We start from the raw sequence: 22,621 nt of genomic DNA, 5'->3' as shown, positions 1-22,621 counted from the left end.
TGATGCTGGAGTAGATTAAGATTTGGGTCAGGGGGAATGTTGGGCAGGGATGAATGCACTTTGCACGTGAGAAGGACATGAATTTGGTGGGGTTGGGGGGAAGGAGGGCAGACTGTTATGGATTGAATTGTATCCTGTCAAAAATATGTTGAATTCCTAACCCCCAGTATCTCAGAATGTGCATTAGAGACAGGGCCTCTACAGAGATAATTAAATTAAAATTAGATCAATAGAATGAAACCTAAGTCAATATGATCAATGTCTTCATAAAAAAGAGTACATTTGGACACAGCTGGTAACTGAGGCATGGGGTACTGGAAGAATAAGCTTCCTCCTACAAAGCATGGTCCACTTTTTTCTGGGAAGGAAGGGCATCTACATCAGGAGTTAGCAGGTTCTGGGGGCAATACTGTCTGCCACAACCACTCAACTCTGCCACTGTAGTGTATAAGCAACGCACAGCCAGATTATGGCTGGCTGTGTTCCAATGAAACTCGACTGATGGACACTGAAATTTTAATTTCAAATAATTTTGTCACTTCATAAAGTAGTTTGGAGCTTTTTAAAACCATTTTAAAATGTTAAAGCTTCTTAGCTTGCCATCCATAAAAGTATCAATAATCTGTATTTGGCCTGTGGTCTGCAGTTTGCAAACATCTAGGCTGTATCCCTGAGTGACAAGCATACAAAGTGTATCATGAGTTTGCTAGGTTGAGTCCTCAGATTCTTCACAAATCTCTCTATTCAAATGATCAATTATCAAGAGACACTTTTTCTAACATGTTTATGTAAGGGATTGGTGCACATTTAAGGTAGATGACTTTGTACTTCAGCAACTGTTTCTTTGATTTCCATCATCTCAACCCTACAACTCTTGAGTAAGCAATTATTTCCACAATGTCAGAGAGCTGCTGACAACACTTCCCTGAGATGAGATTCAGGCCTTCAAGTCTGGCCTTGTGTTTAAGAGCTGACGGAACCAGAACTAGCCATTTCATCTGATGTCCCAGATTTCCTCTTAAGTTTAAAACTTTCTAGGACAATAGATCCTGAGTTTTGCCAGAATCTTACCAATAGAGTCCACAAGGTTCTTGGTGTACATAAGTAAGAACACTATTTCACACTATCAGCTAAAAAGTATCCACTTTGGAATATAAACAGGAATCTGAAAGATTTTCTTCTTGTCTTAGGAATAAACCTAAACCATACACCCCACTTTTCTTTAACAGTTTTCTATCCAACAGTTTACTCCAGCAAAACAACTTACCAATTAAAGCCCTTCAGTTACAAGAAATAGAACTCATTCTTCTTAACATTAGCAGAAAATAATATTTTTATTGCAAATATGAGGCAGCACAGAGAACACCAGACAACCAGGTTCAGAATATCCAAAGTTATTCTGAGAAATTGAAATAGCAGGAACTAATTGATGGTCTTAGTAAAACTGTGGGACAAGAATGAATTCTGATTATTTCCCTTCTGGTTCATGTGAGACTGAATTAGAGACTCAAACTACTGGAAAAGAGGTTACTATGACTCAACCATGACAGAATGCTCACCTATGGCTGGTGGGAAGGACACCCTGAGGGACACACCACAAGGATATGCACAACATAGGAGGGGTATTTCTCCAGAGAATTCCAAGCCACTCTTATCAATCAATGGGGAGCAAACACTGAATTATTAAATACAATCAATCTTCATTACCATGAGCACTCTTGGAAAAGAGTGCTGTAATAACTGACAGACCCATTTACTGAATAAGTAAACTCATTTGGAGTAAGAACAAATCCTTTCATTTATTGAAAGTCACATTATTTTGGTTATATTGCTAAGAAATAAAGAGACAATACTGATACTTAGCATTTAATATGGAGAATATTGGAGGATGTTATTCCACAAATTATCAAATATAACAAGTTACATTTAAAAATAAAATACCAAAATTTTAAAAACTGCTATGCAGTGTTGCTCAGGAAAGTCAAACTCCATGCCCTTGAACCTTCAGAATATGTTCTTTGCTATTTTCCTATTAGTTACATACTAAAAACAAACAAACAAAACCCAACTACTTTATCCTCCACCAAGAAGGACTTTCCTCACTCCAAAACCGCATCAAATTTGGAACATGACTCCCCATGTAACACATCTTCTATGGGAAACTGCTTTCCTGATTTATTAAATTCATACAGACTTAATATGCATTCCCCAAATTAAATCTAATTATGCTACTGTTTATACCATTACTGCTCTTTACTCCTTCAACCATTCTCTTGCGAATAAAAATCTGCATGACTTACTTCTGAAAGTTTTTGCATATTCATTCCAAATATAATTGGTTCCCCTCCCACGTAACTAATTTGATTAGAATGTATTTTTAGGTTTTCCTGCTTATATATCCTGCTTCCATTATCATCTGAAGTCTCCTGAGGATCAACTTCTGTGAGAATGCAACCAACATCTACTCTGTTCTGATTTCTCACTTGTGAGTTTTTCGATGTATACGAAGCCCTGAATTCCAACAGAAGGATTTCCCACACTCAGAGCATTTCCATGGTTTCTCTCCTGTATGAACTCTTTGATGTTCACTGAGAGATGACTTCTGAGTGAATGCTTTCCCACACTCACTGCATTTAAACGGCTTTTCTCCTGAATGAGTTTTCTGGTGTATCTGAAGTGATGCCTTCCTGGGATAGGCTTTTTCACATTCGCTGCATTCATAGGGCTTCTCTGTTGAGTGAGTTCTTTGATGTATAATTAGCTGTGATTTCCCACAAAAGGCTCTTTCACAAAAACTACATTCATAGGGTCTTTCTCCTGTGTGTGTTCTCCTGTGTATAACGAGGTATGATTTGCTGCTGAAAGCCTTCCCGCACTCACTGCATCCATAAGGTTTCTCTCCTGCATGCGCTCTCAGATGTGCAGTGAGCTGTTCCTTCCTGCCAAAGGCTTTCCCACATTCACTGCATTGATAAGGATTATTTCCTGTATGAATTCCCTGATGCACAACAAGTTGTGTCTTCATATTGAAGGCTTTGCCACAGTCACTGCATTGATAGGGTTTTTCTCCTGTGTGCATCCTAATGTGAACAAGGAGGTATGACTTACTCCTAAAGGCTTTCCCACATTCACTGCATTTATGGGGTTTCACTCCTGTATGAGTTCTCTGGTGCACAACGAATGGTGACTTCAAACTAAAGGCTTTCCCACATTCACTGCATTCATATGGTTTCACTCCTGTATGGCTTCTCTGGTGTAAAATCAGTTGTGATTTCCAGCTGTAGGCTTTCCCACATTCACTGCAACCGTAAGGTTTCCCTCCTGTGTGAATTTCCTGGTGGACAATGAGTTGTGACCTGAAAGAAAAGACTTTCCCACACTCAATACAGGAGTAGGGCTTTTCTCCTGTATGGACTCTCTGATGAGCATTGAGGTTTGACTTGGCACTGAAGGCTCTTTCACATTTAGTACACTCATATGGTCTCTCTCCTGTATGAATTCTGAGATGTACAATGAGCTGTGATTTACAACGAAAAGCTTTCCCACATTCATTACATATACAGTTTTTTTCTATACTATGAGTTCTTTGATGCTTAATAAAATATGATTCTTCATACCCATGAAACTGATCAGCATTCTTTCTTAGGCAGCTTGTGGCTGAAGTTAAATTTTGTGTCAAACTTCTTCCATGTGTGTTATATTTAAGGAATCTTTGTCTTGAAGAAATGTGGCTTTTGCTCAGATGAAGTTTTCCAAATGCATTACAAGCATAGCTTCTCTCAACACTTTCAAGTTCATCATGATTTTTCTGGTACCATTCTTCCCAACCATCTAAGAAAAAAAAAAACACACTGTAACTTAAAAATCATAAATAAACCTGATACAGAGCTAAAGTGCTTTAGAACTGCTATGTAATGAGTCTTTTTATTCTGGTCCAGGCCTCTGACACTGGTTCAAAAGAAATACTGGCCAAGTGCATACACACCATATAACCAAGTGAGGGGGCAAAGGGAAGTGAATCAAACCAAAATAAATCCCTCTACAGAAATGGGTAGCTGGTTAGCAGTAATCAGAAGTGTTTTTTAAATAGAAGTTTAAAAAATTTAGCCTGCACTTATTAATAGAAGCCATTGCCAACTATTTATGCCAATTTTATAATTTCAGGAGTTTACTACAAAGGTGAATTAACAGGCACGTAAAAATGTACAACGTTTAGGATGGTACAATGAGATATTAAAACAGGGATTGAGTCATAAGAAAATTAAGGCAAAACATTTTAGACAGAAGCAAGAGAAACTCCTAGATTTGAGACTTGAGAAGCAGGAGGTACTGCTCTTTGAGACTGAAAACACTGGGAGAGAGACATGTTTGGAGAAAGACAAAGGACTTTGTTTTGGATCTTATTATACTGGAGATCTTCATTAAATATTCAAACAGAGAAACAGGTAGACAGTTACACCTAAATTCAGTGCTCAGTAAAAAGCAGGAATCAACAGCACATACAAGGTATTGAATGACATGAGGGATGAGGTCTTCCAGGGCACATGTGTGAATTAAAAGGGATGCCAAAACAGCCCTGGAGAAGGCCACATTTCAGGTCGGACAAGAGATGTAGAGAGAATGGGAAAGTCCATCTGTGAGGCCTGAACAGTGTGATGATGAGAGTGATAGAAAGGCAAGGTTAAAGGAAAGCAGCAACAGCAGGGCAAGGTCTCGACAGCCCTCATCAGACACAAGCCTCAGTCACCCTAGGACATGACTGCTGTACTGGGGACCTCAGTTGCTGTCCTGCTTCCTCAGAACTGCTTGCTAAAAACATTTTCTTCCCCAAAGAAGAAAGTGGTGGGAAAACTGAAGAGGAAGAGCAATTTCAGAAGGGTCTTCCAATTTCTGCCACTAAGAAAGCAGAGGAAAGCAGAGTGGCAGACCAAGACCTCTGTCCTGAAGCATATAAAGCTGGGACCAGAGTGCAGGAAGAAGGAGATGGGGAGGTTGGCAGCTCTGCTGTTACAACACTGGGAGGGAAAAGTTTCAATTTTCAGGATGGAAGAGGTCTTCCAGAGTTACAATATAGACAAGAAGCCCAAACTTGGACAACTTGAAAGGGAAGGGAAAGAGGAGTCAGGGAAACAAATTTAAGGTGATAAAAACCACTTACGGCTAGGTTGCAGAGTTCTTTTCTGAAAAGTGCCCAAGGGACTTTCTCAGTGCCCAGGGCTTAAGACTCCATGTTTCCACTGCAGGGGGCATGGGTTCTATCCCTGGTTGAGGAACTAAGATCCCGCAAGCCATGAAGTGTGGCAAAAAAAAAAAAGAAAGAAAAGCGCCCAAGAAGGTAGCAGTTGTAGTTTCCAAATGACTAGTTGAGAAGAGTGAAGGAAGCAATGAAACTTCCTAAGACGGTCAAGAGAAGAGAAGGAAAAGACTGCAGGTAAAGTTGAGGGAATTAACTGCAGAGGCAAAAGGGAAAATAAGGCCCATGACCACAGTAAGGAATGTGTTCAAGGGAAGGAAACTAACCCAGAAAGCAACCTTTGAGCAGTGTGCAGAGAATGGCCCACCAACCTCTTGCAGTCATGGGAGGAAAGTGATAGCCCTCATTTGAGGACTCTTAGGCTCATGCCAAGCTGCTCCAATGGTGCAAGGGGTTAGAGAACAGTTCCCACACATGAAACTGCCTGAATGCCAACCCAGTTTACTCCCCACCTCCCAGCTTCATGGTATCTGCTCACCCACCTGGACAGCTCTGATGGGAAACTTTCGAGTTTATGATCCATGGCTCTTTTCCTTGCTCCAACTTGAAGATTAAATCAGGTTTGTTACCATGATACCCTGTTAAGGGAAAGTCAAAGAGGATGTAGTCAGACTGCTGGAGATTAACGAAGGGGTCAGGAGGGAAGCAGCTTGTTTGCACTTGGGGAAGACGACAGCGAGGAGCTGAGGATTAAGTAGGGGCTAAGAACATGTGATCTCCAGAGGCTTCAGGATAGATAAACAAAAGAAAAGGCAATGGTGACTTATGACTCAGGATCTGGGCTCATACAGGCTCACTAAGCTGTACTTACCTATAGCCACCAGGTTACTATAGTTTTCCAGAGTCACATCCCGGTACAGGTGTTTCTGCACAGAATCCAGCAGCTGCCACTCTTCCCAGCTGAACTGCATAGATATATCCGTGAATGACAACAACCCCTGTAACAACACACACATTACTCAACAGGCTGCAATTACAGTTGGAGACATGGAAAAGACGTAGAGGACCCAGGAAAGGAGAATATCCTCCACAGTCTGCCTCCTGTGCCCAGGCCGCCACTTCTTTTGAGAGAGAATTAAAAACATTACTAATAATTGAGCCTCCATATGCCACACATTGTTTTGGGTTCGGAAGATTTCAGGATGAGTGAAACCCATTCTGGCCTCAAGAAGGTTTTAGTTTTGTAGAGGGAAACAAACATCTACGTTAGGGCTGTGGGGGGTGGGCAGTCAACCAGCAGCCCTATTTTAAGCCTTTTACTATTTTTAAGCTTGATAAGAATAAAAATAAAATACAAAAGAACTATTAAAGTTTTTTAATTGGATAAGCATAATCAAGAAATGAGGAAAAGAAAACTATTACGACCAAGACAGGGTGCATAACTCTACGATAGAGAAGCAATCTTAAAATCTGTAAGTGATCACTATACACAGGCAGTTCTGCTGTAATGTGATATGGATTTACAAAAAAAAAAAAAAAATCACCACTATGAAAAGTCTCAGGCTTATAGGAAGAACAGGGCTGGGATGTAACACCTTTATCACCACACATGAAAAAAAGAAAATAAAAAATCTTAATAAAAACAGTAGAGTTTTATACATGCTTAATGGTTAAGAAATATACAAATACCACCATAAATATGGCACTGTACCTTATAAAAGACCCAATGTTTGTGTCAGAAGCACTCTAGTTTATTATAAAATGGTGAAAAGAGGCCTGCCTGAAATCAGAAAGCTCACAACATTCCCTAACATATTGAAACAAATTTACATTTTTAAAGCAAACATGACAGCAGAATTGTATTTATACATTTGTTCCAATAAATATGAAAACTTAGAAGAAATAGAAACTTTCCTAGGAAAATGAAAGTAGCCAAAATTTTCCCAGAAAGGATTAGGAAGACAAGATTGATTAGTCCATGATCATAAAATAGTAATGAGAGGTATACCCTCTCCATAAAGTAAACCGCCCCACACTATCTATAAAAGTAAGTTTTATCAATATCTGAGAAACAGAAAATTTCTTCAATTAGATGTAGAGCCAGGAAATGATGAGAAACTCATCATACAAACGTATAATCTCACAGAGAAGGCAGGACAGCACAACTTGCACAATTTCATTGCTTAAAAATACCTAGGGCTACTCTAGGCGACCACTGGTTAAGACTCTGCCTGCCAAAGTAGGGGACACAAGTTTGATCCCTGGTTTGGGAAGACTGACATGCTACAGGGCAACAACTACCGAACCCATACCCTAGAGTCTGTGCTCTGCAACAAGAGAAGCCACCTCAGTGAGAAGTCCAAGCACTGCAATTAAAGAATAGCCTCCAATTGCTGCAACTAGAGAAAGCCCAAGAGCAGCCATGAAGACCTAGCACAGCTAAAAATAAATGAAAAAATAAATCCTAAAAAAAAATCCAAAACCTAGCGGGGACCTCCCTGGTGATCTAGTGGTTACGACTGCACTCCCAATGCAGGGGGCCTTGGTTTGACTCCTGTTCAGGGAACTAGATCCCAGTGGTGCAGGACTTCAGAGAACAGTTACCACACATAACACTGCCTGAGTGCCAGTGCAGTCAAATAAATAAAATGAATATTTTTAAAAAACCTAGATAAAAATACTAATGAATATTTAGATAAAAACATTAAAATGAATCCTATATGTGCATAAACAATACTCTATGAAGGAAATAGATCTAAAAAATTAAAGAACAGCCCAAATTCTTAAAAAACAAAACTGTAACAAAGAAATAAGTAACATTAGTACATTAATGGAGAACAATCATCTCTATAGATGAAACAAAGTACTATGATGAAATTTAACACTTTCAAAAATCAGAATTCAGTTTGTTACAGGTAAAAGTAATTTCCCTAAGCCTATAAAAAATATCATACTTTGTGTGAAACATTAGAAGTGTTCCCTCTAAAATCAGGAACAATTTGAAATTGTTCTTCAGAAACAAGTTGAAATCTTCGTATCAACTCTACTAGTCAGCGCTGTCCCAAAAGGCCTGGAACAGTGGGAACAAAGCAAAATACCAGTGGTAAACACTAAGCAAGGAGGAAAAACTACTCTCGTTATCTAAAAACATGTGATTTTCTGACTAAAAATCCTAAGAGAAACAGCTGGCATAACATGAGAATCAAAAAGGTTCTACAGGGCAGCAATTTTTTTTTTTTTAACAAAATCAATATGCAATAGCTCTTTGATACATCAACAATAACCAACTTGAAAATGTAATAAGAAAAACCACAACACAAATTGACATAGAGTACTCAGGAATAAAGGTTAAAAATAGAGAAAAACCAAACCAAAAATACATTTGATAAAATACATAAATGTAAAGGAAAAGAAAACACAATAGGGAACAAGATAGCAGAGGAGTAGGTGGATGTGGAGTACATCTCTTTCCACAGATACATCAGGAATACACCTTCAGACACAGAAGTGCTTGCAGAACACCAGCTGAAAGTGGACAGGAGTACCTGACCACCAGAAAAGAATATAGAGAACCACGCAAAACTTGGTAGGACAAAAGAACTAGGGGGAGAAACAGGTGTATTAGTAGGATGGGACCTGCCCTCTGTGGGTGGGGGAACTGAAGCAGAGATCCAATCCCCACATCGGGGCAATTGTCTGAGTCAGAGGAGAAACATTTAAAGCTGAAAGTGAAACAGCTGATCTGCGGCAGCTTAAATGAAATGAGAATCAGACAGTCCTTGCCACATCCATACCTACCCCGGACAGGGAAACAGGTCCCCTAGAAGGCACAGTGGCTGGGAGCTGGTGCATAGGATTGTGGAGCAATCCCAGGGCAAGGGCTGCTGTTGACTGCAGAGAGACAGACTGCGGGGACGTGAGGGATGAGATTGCGGTGGGAAATACCTGTGGAAGAAAGCCAGGCAGCCATGGAAGCAAGGCGATACTGCTGAATCATGTGTAGGGGGTGGAGTCATCGCCATAGCCTCTCTCTCCCCACATGCCAGCATTGGCAGCTGAACAATAGAGAGGCTGGCCCATCAAGTGCCTGACGCACTGAACTACAGAGTAGGACCTCACCCAGGGTGCTCCTATAAGGGACTGATGCACCAAACTACAGAGTAGGACCCCAGGCAGGGGGGCCCCTCTATGTGCCTGATGTGCCCAACAACAGAGAAGGACCCCAGGCACGGGAGTCCTGTAAGTGCCTGAACAGGCAGAGCTATGGAGAAAGACTGGCCAAAGAGGCCTTCTGATCACCAGCTATCAGAGGCTCGAAAAAAGACTCTGTAGGGCCAATAACTGCTGCTGCTGAGGCAGTCCGTGTCCCTGCACACTTGGCACCACCAGGGTCCCCATGACCCAAGCAGCTGCGCCACCTTCACGTTCAACCCTCACTGGGGCAGAGCTGCCACAAGCAAAAAGAGTCTTGCATCTATGCATGTGAGATCGCTTTGGCCATGTCCAACTCTTTATGACCCTGTGGACTGTGGCCTGCCAGGCTTCTCTGTCAGAGGCAAGAATATTGGAGTGTATTGGCCAATACTGGTTGCCATACCCTTCTAGAGCACTATATTTCCTGTTGCTCTAGCCGCCAACCCCCCCTGAGTACCTGGTGCTTCCAGAACCCCTGTGACCCAAGCACCTGCACCATCTCCACACCTGGCCCTCACTGGGGCAGACCCAAGCCCCCCAGGGCAGCTTCAGGAGCAAATCCCAGTGGACAACCCACATGCAGAGGTGGAAATAAAACCACAACTGAAACCCAGGAGCAGTGTAGCTAAGGAAGAGGACCCAAACCCCTCCCATCAGCTATACAAGCTGCAGATTAAATCCACATGATCAGCTAGGCAGACACTGTGTCTATGGAATATATAAAAGGACATTGAGAGTTCCCACAAAGAAAACACACTAGTTCTGATAGCTGTGGACATTGGAGACAACAGTACACAGGAGTAGGACCAGATTAGAATCTGAGCTGCCCCCACATCAGGTCCAGAAACCAGTGCAGTGTTGGAAGGCACCCTAGTGGGGTGAGGTGGACTGTTACTCCCAGCAAGGTAAAGAATGCTGGCAGCACTGACTCAAGAAAAATATTTACTATTCTTATGTTTTGACTTGTTCTGTAGTTTCTTTTGTATTTCTTTCTTTTTTTTCCTTCTGTTGTAGCTGTCAATTTTATTAGCACTATGAAATCTAATTAAGCTTTTGAGATTTTTTTTTAATCATACTTTTTATTGTTGTTGTAAAACTGCCTTTACGTTGGTTTTTTGCAGTTCTGCGGTGCTTTCCTTTTATTCTTTTCTTCTTCTTCTTTCTCATTTTAATTTTAAAAGATTTTTAAGCCTATTATTATTTTTTCCACATTTATTCACTATTTGCTTTCCCTATTGTTCTTTTCCCCTTGCAGTTAATCTTTAATGTATATAAATCTTCCTTATCTACCCCTATTTAACTTTACATATCTATTCTTTCTTTTCTTTCCTTTTCTCTTTTCATATTTGTAAGTTTTGGTTTCATTGTTTTATTTCCTACTTGGCACCTTGCTTTAGTTTCGTTTTCAAGTTTGTGCTTTAGTTAGTTTTGCTCTTAACTGGTAGATATCATTTTTGGTTTTCTTTGTTCACTAGGTCAATCTATTGTACTTAATTTTTGTTGGATTGTTTTGATTGTGCTTATGGGTGTATAGGTATGTGTGTATATTCCATTATTTTAATTATTATTTGCCTGATTTTGTAACTGCCATTTGTCTGGGGTTCATCTTTGGTTTCTTGTTTTTGGGTATTTGTTTTAATCTCACTTAATGCCACAACAGGGCTTCCCTGGTGGCTCAGAGGTTAAAGTGTCTGCCCGCAATGCGGGAGACCTGGGTTCGATCCCTGGGTCGGGAAGATCCCCTGGAGAAGGAAATGGCAACCCACTCCAGTATTCTTGCCTGGAGAATCCCATGGACGGAGGAGCCTGGTGGGCTACAGTCCACGGGGTCGCGAAGAGTCAGACACGACTGAGAGACTTCACTTTACTTCACTTAAATGCCATAACAAACCACCTATGGAATCTTCATTCCTGGCCAGAGATCAAACCCCGAGCCTTTGGAGTGGAGCACTGACTCTAAGACACTAGACTACCAGAGAACTCCTAACCCTAGGGAGTATCAAATAGTGAGGACTCACACAAAGGAAACCACTTGAATACAAGACCCAGCATCACCCAACAACCAGTAGCATCCTGTGTGGGATGCCTCATCCAAACAAACAAGACAAAAATACAAACCAAGTCATCAGCAGATAGGATTACCACCTCACTCAGCCCTGGCAAGCAGAGGAAAAAAAAAAACAAAACTGCACAAATGTCACCCTATACGAAGCTTACACATGCCACTGGACCAACCTTAGGAGGGCAGAAACCAAAAGGAAAAAAAAATTCAACCTTGAAGCCTGGAAAAAGGAGAACTCAAGCACAGTAAGTTAAAAAAAAAATAATGAAAAGGCAAAGAAATACTACACAAATAAAGGAATAAACTAGAAACACAGAAGTCCAAACAAATAAAGAGGAAAGAGGAAAACTACCTGAAAAAGAATTCAGAAAAATGATAGTAAAGATTATCAAAACTCTGGAAAATAGAGTTGAGAAAATGCAAGAATCAATTAACAAAGACCTAGAAGAATTAAAAAATAAACATACAGAGACAAACACAATTACTGAAATTAAAAATACTCCATAAGGAATCAATAGCAGAATATCTGAAGCAGAAGAACAAATCAGTGAGCTGCAAGATAAAATGGTGGAAATAACTTCTGAAGAACAGAGTAAAGTAATAAAAAAAATGAAAAGAGCTGAGGGTAGTCTCAGAGACCTCTGGGACAATATCAAATGCACTAACATTTGAATTATAGGGCTCCCAGAAGAAGAAGAGAAAAAGAAAGGGTATGAGAAAATTTTTGAAGAAATTATAGCTAAAAATTTCTCCAACATGGAAAAGGAGATAGTCAATCAAGTCCAAGAGGTGCAAAGAGTTCCTTACAGGATAAACCCAAGGAGAAACATGCCAAGACACATACTAATCAAACTAGCAAAGATTAAACACAAAGAAAGAATATTAAAGGCAGCAAGAGAAAAGCAACAAGTAACATACAAGGGAAGCCCTGTACGTTTTAACAGCTGATCTTTCAGCAGTAATTCTGCAGGCCAGAAGGAAATGGCAGGATTTATTTAAAGTACTGAAAGGGAAATACCTACAACCATGACTACTCAACCTGGCAAGTATCTCATTCAAAGTTGATGGAGAAATCAAAAGCTTTTCAGACAAGCAAAAGTTGAGAGAATTCAGTACCACCAAACCAGCTTTACAACAAACGTTAAACAGACTTATACAGTCAAGAAATACAACAGAAGAAAAAAGACCTACAAAATCAACCCCAAACAATTATAAAATGGCAGTAGGAACATATGTATCAATAATTACTTTAAATGTAAACGGATTAAATGCTCCAACCAAAAGACACAGACTGGCTGAATGGATAAAAAAACAAGACCCCATATATATGCTGTCTACAAGAAACCCACTTCAGACCTAAAGACACACATAGACTGAAAGTAAGAGGATGGAAAAATATATTCCATGCAAATGGAAAGCAAAATAAAGTTGGAGTAGCAATCCTCATATGAGACAAAATAGACCTTAAAATAAAGAAGATTACAGGAAATAAGAAAGGTCACTATATAATAACCAAGGGATCAATCCAAGAGGAAGACATAACAATTGTAAATATCTATGCACCCAACACAGGAGCACCTCAATACATAAGACAAACACTAACAGACATAAAAGGAGAAACTGATGGTAACACAATAATAGTAGGAGACCTTAACACCCCACTCACACCAATGGGCAGATTATCAAAACAGAAAATTAATAAGGAAACAAAAGTCTTAAATGATATATTAGATGAGATCGATCTCACTGATATCTTCAGGGCATTCCATCCAAATGCAGAATAATACACCTTCTTCTCAGGTGCACATGGAACATTCTCCAGGATAGACCACATCTTGGGTCACAAATCAAACCTCAGTAAATTTAAGAAAACTGAAATCGTATCATGCATCTTTTCTGACCACAATGCTATGAGAATAGGTATCAATTACAAGAAAAAAACTAACAAACACAAGGACATGGAGATTAAATGATATGTTTCTAAGTAATGAACAGGCTACTGAAGAAACCAAAGGGGAAACAAAAAAGTTCCTAGAAACAAATAACAATGAAAACATGACAACTCAAAACCTATGGGATGTAGCAAAAGCAGTTCTAAGAGGGAAGTTTATAGCAATACAATGTTACCTCAAGAAACAAGAAAAACATCAAATAAACCACCTAAATTTATTCCTAAAACAACTGGAAAAAGAAGAACAACCCCCCCAAAAAAATTAGAAGGAAAGAAATCATAAATATCCGAGCAAAAATAAATGAAAAGGAAATGAAAGAAACAATAGTAAATATTAATAAAACTAAAAGCTGGTTGTTTGAGAAGATAAACAAAATTGACAAACCCTTAGCCAGACTCATTAAGGAAAAAAGAGAGAAGAATCAAATCAACAAAATTAGAAGTGAAAAAGGAGGGATTACAACAGACAATGCAGAAATACAAAGGATTATAAGAGACTATTTTGAACAACTATATGGCAATAAAATGGATAACTTGGAAGAAATGGACAGATTCTTAGAAAAGTTCAATCTTCTAAGACTGAACCAGGAAGAAACAGAAATTAGGAACAACCCAATTACAAGCACTGAAATTGAAGCTGTGATAAAAAAATCTCCCCAGAAACAAAAGCCCAGGACCAGATGGCTTCACAGAATTCTATCCAACATTGAGAGAAAAGCTAATGCCCATCCTTCTAAAACTCTTTCAAAAAATTGCAGAGGAAGGAACACTTCCAAACTCATTCTATGAGGCCATCACCCTGATAACCAAAGCCAGACAAAGACAACACAAGAAAAGAAAACTGCAGGCCAATATCGCTGATGAACACAGATGCAAAAATCTACAAAATTTTAGCAAACAGAATTCAACAACACATTAAAAAGCTCACACGCCATGATCAAATTGGGTTTATTCCAGGGATGCAAGGATTGTTCAACATATGCAAATCAATCAATGTGATACGCCATATTAACAAGTTGAAGGATAAAAACCATACGACAGTCTCAATAGATGCAAAAAAAGCCTTTGACAAAATTCACCTATTTATGATTAAAACTCTTCAAAAAACGGGCATAGAAGGAAACCACCTCAACATAGTAAAGTCCATATATGATAAGCTCACAGCAAACATTATTCTCAATGGTGAAAAACTGAAAGCATTCCTCCTAAGATCAGGAGCAAGACAAGGGTGTTCACTTTCACCACTATTATTCAACATAGTTCTGGAAGTCCTAGCTACAGCAATCAGAGAAGAAAAAGAAATAAAAGGAATCCAGATTGGAAAAGAAGAAGTAAAGCTCTCACTGTTTGCAGATGACATGATACTGTACATAGAAAACCCAAAAGAGACTATCAGAAAATTACTAGAGCTAATCAGAGAATTTAGCAAAGTTTCAGGATACAAAATCAATACACAGAAATCACTTGCATTCCTATATATCAACAATGAAAAATAAGAGAAATTAAGAAATCAATCCCATTCACCATTGCAACATAAAGAATGAAATATCTAAGAATAAACTTACCTAAGGAGACAAAAGAACTATACACAGAAAATTATAAGACACTGATGAAAGAAATCAAAGACGACATAAACAGAAAACAGATGAAAATATATTCTGGGTAGGAAGAATCAATATTGTGAAAATGACTATCAATCTACAGATTTAATGCAATCCCTATCAAATTACCAATGGCATTTTTCTCAGAACTAGAGCAAAAAGTTTCACAATTCATATGGAAACACAGAAGACCCTGAATAGCCAAAGCAGTCTTGAGAAAGAAGAATGGAGCTGGAGGAATCAACCTTCCTGAATTCAGATTATACTACAAAGGTACAGTCATCGAGACAGTATGGTACTGGCACAAAAACAGAAAAATAGACCAACGGAACAAGATAGGAAGCCCAGAAATAAACCCATGCACCTATGGGTACCTTATTTTTGACAAAGGAGACAAGACTATACAATGGGGCAAAGACAGCCTCTTCAATAAGTGGTGCTGGGAAAACTGGATAGCAACATGTAAAAGAATGAAATTAGAACACTTCCTAACACTATACACAAAGATAAACTCAAAACAGATTAAAGACCTAAATATAAGACCAGAAACTATATAACTCTTAGAGGAAAACACAGGCAGAACACTTGATGACATAAATGAAAGCAAGATCCTCTATGACCCACCTCTTAGAGTAATGGAAATAAAAACAAAACTATACAAGTGGGACCTGATTAAACTTCAAAGCTTTTGCACAGCAAAGAAAACTCTAAGCAAGGTGAAAAGACAACCCTCAGAATGGGAGACAATAATAGCAAATGAAACAACTGACAAAGGATTAATTTCCAAAATATATAAGCAGCTCATACAACTCAATGCCAGAAAAACAAACAACCCAATCAAAAAGTGGGGAAAAGACCTAAACAGACATTTCTCCAAAGAAGATATAGAGATGGTTAACAAACACATGAGAAGATGTTCAACATCACTCATTATTAGAGAAATGCAAATCAAAACTACAATGAGATATCACCTCACACAGGTCAGAATGGCCCTCATCAAAAAGTCTACAAACAACAAATGCTGGAGAGGGTATGGAGCAAAGGGAACACTCTTGCACTGTTGGTGGGAATGTAAATTGATACAGCTACCATGGAAGACAGTATGGAGATTTCTCAGAAAACTAGGAATAAAACCACCACGTGACCCAGCAATTCCCTCTTAGGCATATAACCCGAGGAAATCAAAATTGAAAAAGACACTTGTATCCCATTGTTCATTGCAGCACTATTTATTAATAGCTAGAACATGGAAGCAACTTAGATGCCCATCGAAAGATGAATGGATAAAGAAGTTGGGGTACATATATACAATGGAATATTACTCAGCCATAAAAAGGAATGTGTTTGAGTCAGTTCTAATGAGGTGGATGAACCTAGAGCCTATTATACAGAGTGAAGTGAGTCAGAAAGAGAAAGATAAATATCGTATGCTGCTGCTGCTAAGTTGCTTCAGTCATGTCCAACTCTGTGCAACCCCATATATGGCAGCCCACCAAGCTCCTCTGTCCCTGGGATTCTCCAGGCAAGAGTACTGGAATGGACTGCCATTTCCTTCTCCAAGGCATGCATGCATGCTAAGTTACCTCAGTCGTGTCCGACTCTGTGCAACCCCATGGACAGCAGCCCACCAGGCTCCTCTGTCCACAGGATTCTCCAGGCAAGAATACTGGAGTGGGTTGCCATTTCCCCCTCCAAAATATCCTATACTAACGCATATATAGGGAATCTAGAAAGATGGTACCGAAGAATTTATTTGCAGGGCAGCAATGGAGAAACAGACATAGAGAACAGACTTATGGACATATGGAGAGGGGAGGAGAGGGTGAGGTGTATGGAGCAAGTAACATGGAAACTTACATTACCATATATAAAACAGACAGCCAATGGGAATTTGCTATATGTCTCAGGAAACTCAAACAGGGGCTCTGTATCAATCTAGAGAGGTGGGATGGGGAGGGAGATGGGAGGGCGATTCAAGAGGGAGGGGGCTGATTCATGTAGAGGTTTGACAGAAAACAACAAAATTCTGTAAAGCAATTATCCTTCAATTAAGAAATAAAAAAAGAAAACACAATAGCCCAGATACAGGAAGCAACGTTGTCTACTGACAGATGAATGGATAAACGTACAACACACATACACACACACACACACACACACACGAATATTACTCATCCATTAAAAGAAAACCCAAAGTCTTGTCATCATGATAACACGGATAGAACTAGAGGGTATTACACCATGTGAAATAAATCAGACACAAACACAAATACCATAGGACCTCTCTTACATGTGGAATCTAAAAAATTAAAGGAACAAATAAACAGAACAAAAACAGACACATAAATACAGATACCAAAAAGGTAGTTGCCGGAAGTGGAAGGATGGTGAAACAGGTGAAGGGGATTAAGAGGTACAAACCTCTAGTTACAGAACAAATTAGCCATGGGGATTCAGCATAACAAATAAGGTCAATAATGTTGTATGGGGACAGATTGCTAAACTTGGGGCAGATATCATTTCATAATGTATGCAAATGTCAAATCACTATGTAGTATATCTGAAAATACCATAATATTGTGTAGCAACTATATTTCAAATATATTCATATTTTTTTAAAAAAAGAAACAAGAAACCAAAGGACCTGAGTAATTCAGTAACATTTATGATATATAGATTCAATATGGTATAAATATATTCTCAACAAATTAATTTTTAATTTCAAAGAATTATCAAAATACAAAGATGTTATATTTTATTTCATCTAATGGTATTTTCTAATACTCATTCACAATAAAATCATACATTTGGACTACAGCTGCTACAACTAGAAATTAATGGTAAATTACAATCCATGAACATCAGAGACCCACGGATGAAAGGAGAACTAAATGAGCCAAATTCCAGAAAGGGGAGAGCTCTTCCCAGATGAGCTAAGAGTGCTTCTGGCTGTTTACTTTACCGAGGGCATTTGTCCAGCCTGAGAACAGGCAGGGCAGGCTCAGGTGAGATAGAGGATGACATCAAAAGAAAGAGAAACCAGTAGAGGCTTTGGTGCCCACCCTGGACAGCAGGCTCTCCCCACCCAGTGTTTGCTGAGTGTGGTCAGTGCAGAAACTGGGCAGGAAAGGCAGACTGATTCTCTCATGGTTTTAAGGCACCAAGGATACAAAGTACGCAAGGAAGGAGCCTGCGATCAGTACACCCCTTGAAAACAAGGTGATCCAAGTTCAACTAAAGCAGCAATCCAGTCCCAAATCAGCGTGATGCCTGTTTAGATGAAATGATCAGTCACTCCCCATCTGCACAACAAAGCAAAGGGGAAACAGGCTCCGGTAGAAAGTAACACTGAACTTTAGTCTCTGTGGTTCCTTTTGTACCAGTTCACAAACACACACATACACAAGTAAAGAAAGAATAACAGAGCTAACTTGGCAAAATAACAATGGGGGAATCTGGGTGAAAGGTGTTTTTCTTTTTTTTAATACAATACAGGAGGTTATTTTATTCTACTTTTGCCACTTCTTTAGTTTTGAAATTATTTCAAAATAAAACATAAAATACAATAAGCTCCTTGGGCTTTCCAGATGATCATTTGCATACTTAAAGGGCCCTTCACAAGCTAGCCCTGCTCTCACATGCTCCCTGTTCTGGCCATATGCCTTCTTTCCACTACACAATGCATCTGCTGGTTCTCACTGCAAGGCCACCAACTTAGCTGTCTCCAAAGCCTGGAATGCTTCATGTACTGTGCCTTCATCTGCCCATGATCATCAAGTTGTCATTCAGATTCTGCTTAAATGCTGCCCCAAGACAAGTAGCCACCCAGCCACTGTCACATGCACAAACACCCACAGTTTTGTTCATGATGTTCCTCTGATATGTCTTATCATCTCCATCTCCCGTATCTTATATGGGGTATGGGTCCCGTCAGTCTTGTTCACCTCTGCAACCCTAAAAAATTACCTGGCATAATAGTCAATGTTTGCTAAATACATGTACTCAGAAATAAGGAAATACTGTTTACATTTGTTAAAGTCTCTTACGTCCTAAGGGCAATAAGAGCACAGGCTCTGAAGACACTCTGTGTGGGTCTGAATCTTAGCTCTGCCACCCTTGTCTCGTTTCCCTTACTAGTTTGGGACTGTGGGCAGCCTCCCCAGTTTCCTCAGCTGTACAATGGGGACATACTTGCCTCACAGGGCCCTGAGACTTTAATGATGTCACACACACAAAGTGCCTAGGCCAAGAGTGGTGTCTATTAATGTTATTCAATAGTGGTAAACTCTTCTTTATTAATAGGTCCTGTAGACTTATAATGTTCATTTATTTTATATTCCTTAATTGCTATCACAAATACATTCTCTTATTGTACTTTCTGTATAATTATTGTTTAAAGACAAAAAATTCACTGATTTTTAAGGTTAATTGTATCCCTCAGGCCACTTCAATGAAATCCTTTCCCCCTGACACCAAAACCCTTCCTGTCATACTTGATCACCTAAAAAAATACTATTACTATACTATTACTAATTGCTTCTTTACATCCTGATATCCATGTGCTAAGTGCTAAGTCACTTCAGTCACATCTGACTCATTTTGACCCCATGGACTGTGGCCCATCAGGCTCTGTCCATGGGATTTTCCAGGCAAGAATACTGGCGAGGGTTGCCATTTCCTTTTCCAGGGGATCTTCCAGACCCAGGGATCGAACCTGCATCTCTTATGTCTCTTGCACTGGCAGTCAGGTTCTTTACCACTAGTGCCACCTACACTCCTAAAGGAAATCAACCCTGCATATTCACTGGAAAGACTGATGCTGAAGCTGAAGCTCCAATACTTTGGCCACCTGATGTGAAGAGCCGACTCACTGGGAAAGACCCTGATGCTGGGAAAGACTGAGGGCAGGAGAAGGGGGTGACAGAGGATGAGATGGTTGGATGGTATCACGGACTCCATGGACATGAATTTCAGCAAACTCTGGGAGGTAGTGAAGGACAGGGAAGCTTGGTGTGCTGTAATTCATGGGGTCGCAAAGAGTCAGACATGACTGAGTAAATGAAGAACCACCACCACCACCTATACTATTACTAATCATTTCTTTACATCCTGCTGTCCACAACCTAATGCAATTCCTTCACCTCTTAGGAAGTGAATATCTGTAGCACACCCAACATTCTGTTTGCTCTGGAAAAACTGCTTAAGACCTATAAATTCTGAAATCCAAGAAGCACCTTTTGGCCTTATGAAATACTTTCAAGACAATTCACATCATGGCTTCTAAGAAGTTCTCTATTCTCAGCTTTGTAGGGGAAAAACCACTCTCCAAATGTTCTCTCACCTCTCCTGCACCCCAGCTCCTCTTTAACGCAGCCCTTGTCATTGTCCTGAGGCCTCTACTTGGTCCTTTTGGGGGCTCTACTCCTATACCTATAACTCTGTAGTTAAAGGCACTAACATAGGTGCCTTTAATCGGTACATGTTAGTTGAAAACTCCCACCTGAGCTACAGACTCAACTGAAGGCACCACATATTCAATACCTACAAAGCTAAACTCTGAGGTCTAGTGGCAAAGAATCCACCTGCCACTGCAGGGGACACGGGTTTGATCCCTGGTCCAGGAAGATCCCACATGCCTCGGAGCAACTAATCCCTTGCACCTCAACTACTGAGCCCCTGCTCTAGAGACCAGGGACCATAACTACTAAGCCCACGTGTTGCAACTACTAAAGCCCGCTTGCCCCAGAGCCTGTGCACCACAAGAGAAGCCCAGACACTGCAACTAGAGAGTAGCCCCCACTCACTGCAACTAGAGAAAGCCGGAACAGCAAGAAAGACCTACCCCCACCACCACCACCCCCAGCCACAGGCACAGGCAAAGATAAATAAATCTTAAAAGAAAAAAAAAAAAAAAAGCTACATACACTCTGTCCCTGGATACTTCTTCCAACAGTGTTCTCAAGACTGGACACATCACCGGTGTGCCAACAGCTCAGGAGTTCAGCATTCGCTGTTAAGTCTCCCTCTGGTTCAGTCCTTCAACCACCTGCACGGTCCAGAGGGTCCACTGGCTCTCTCCTGTCACAACACTGCTCCTTCCTGCTTTGAATCCTTAAACTCCTTCCCCGCCATCCTGCCCAACGACTCTGTGCGCCAGACCACAGCTCCTCTAAAACAAGAAACGTACGTGATTTCTTTGCACTGCCAGCATCAATGTCTGGATCCAGCTCACGAGGGTACTCAGTATACAAGCATCTGAACAGCTAATGAACAAAAAGGAGATAAATTTCCCTGCTGATGCCCTGAAAATCTGGACGCGAAGACAACTCAGAACTTGTGCGTGTAAAACCTGAAACGATAGAGGTTCATTTCCTTCACAAGGGCCCTCACTGCCCTAGGAATTCAGGGTCCGCTGTAGACAACAAAGCAGAGTAACTGCCCACGGACAGGGCACCGGACACCAAGTGCCAGAAGACAAGGGACGTTTCTGGAGACTCAGGGGGATGGCGGGGAATATGTGAGTTCAGGCCCTGGTGTGACCGTGAAGGGATGAAGAGGTCCGCCCTCACGGCCAAGTCAGCTTTCTCAAGTGAGAAAGTCTCTACTTACCGAACACGAAGCTGTCGGGAACCTGGTGGCCATCCCGGGCTGTTTCGTGCAGGCTGCGGAGGAAAGAACCGAACTCTGAGGATATCCCTGCTGGTCCCACCCCGCCCACCAAGACGGGGTTCGAGCCCGACGGAGAGGGTCCGCGGGCACCAGGCACCTGCCCGTCCGGGGCTGAGTCCCTCCCTCGTAGGGAAGGGGCCTCCGGGCCCGGGCAGAGGGAACTTGGACAATGAGTTTGTACCGCTCCGCAGCCCTGATGCGGGAGGGACCGAGGCCGGGCTGGCTGCCTCTACGCCGGGATCGACCGTGGGGGCTCAGCTGGTCAAGATCCTGGTTCGCACAGGATGTTCTGGGCCAGGGTAACTTCGCGTCTGAGCTAGCTCCGCTGTCTCTGAAACAGAACGCCCCCGCCCCGCCCCTGAGCACAGAAGCCCTGCCGGATACAGCCCGTTAGGCGCGTATTCCTCTACGGCCGCAGGGCGGCGCAGACGGAAGTACGTCACGTGACGAACAGCGGCTGGCAGAAAACTACATCTCCCAGAACCCTCTGTGGAGGAAGAGGGCTTGGATAGACGGGCGAGGCCTGATGGGAAAGGCGGGCGGGCTGTACTAGAGTCGGTATCGATCTTTTCCTCCGCTGCTCAGGGAAGCGCTAGTGTCTGGGCAGTGGCCAGTGGTTGGGTCTTGAGGCCAAACCAGGTAGAGTACGTAGAGGAAGGCCCAGCAGAGAACGACACCGTGTGAAACTATGAGGTGCAGTGCACAGGGTTATAAAACAGTACTGAATATCAATGCACCAAATAAGTTACCAACTTTATAGAGGAGAAAGTATAGTAGATGAGAAGTAGAAGGACATCATTATTGGGACACACAGACGTGTGGTTGTCCAAGACAGAGCAAACAGTAGTCAACTGGAAAAAAAATGCACAACCTGAAAGTTGAGAGTTCTGTTTTATTCTGTGGGCAAAACTGAGGACTTAAGCCTGGGACATAGCAGCTCAGATAACTCT

General features: G+C 41.0%; 1 protein-coding gene across 5 annotated transcripts; it reads right to left on the bottom strand.

Moving 5' to 3' along the window:
- Positions 1-1,780: 1,780 nt before the first annotated feature.
- On the bottom strand, positions 1,781-22,064 carry ZNF26 (zinc finger protein 26). Of its 5 annotated transcripts, XM_043487942.1 has the most exons (7): positions 21,853-22,064; positions 21,612-21,664; positions 20,927-21,171; positions 8,993-9,139; positions 6,066-6,192; positions 5,737-5,832; positions 1,781-3,831 (listed from the first exon to the last, which is right to left on the bottom strand). In XM_043487942.1, exons 4-7 carry the CDS (start codon positions 9,044-9,046, stop codon positions 2,480-2,482), a joined length of 1,629 nt encoding a protein of 542 aa, XP_043343877.1. In that variant the 5' UTR covers positions 9,047-9,139; positions 20,927-21,171; positions 21,612-21,664; positions 21,853-22,064; the 3' UTR covers positions 1,781-2,479. The 5 variants fall into 5 exon arrangements, with proteins under 5 accessions (XP_043343877.1, XP_043343870.1, XP_043343902.1 ...); XM_043487935.1 differs by having other exon boundaries at positions 21,612-22,064; XM_043487967.1 differs by lacking the exon at positions 8,993-9,139 and having other exon boundaries at positions 21,612-22,064.
- Positions 22,065-22,621: the final 557 nt, after the last annotated feature.

Source organism: Cervus canadensis, chromosome 1 (genome assembly GCF_019320065.1).
Source record: "Cervus canadensis isolate Bull #8, Minnesota chromosome 1, ASM1932006v1, whole genome shotgun sequence".
NCBI classification, from domain to species: domain Eukaryota; kingdom Metazoa; phylum Chordata; class Mammalia; order Artiodactyla; family Cervidae; genus Cervus; species Cervus canadensis.
Note: the sequence above shows the minus strand (reverse complement) of the source record. Positions and strands in the feature narration are given on the sequence as shown.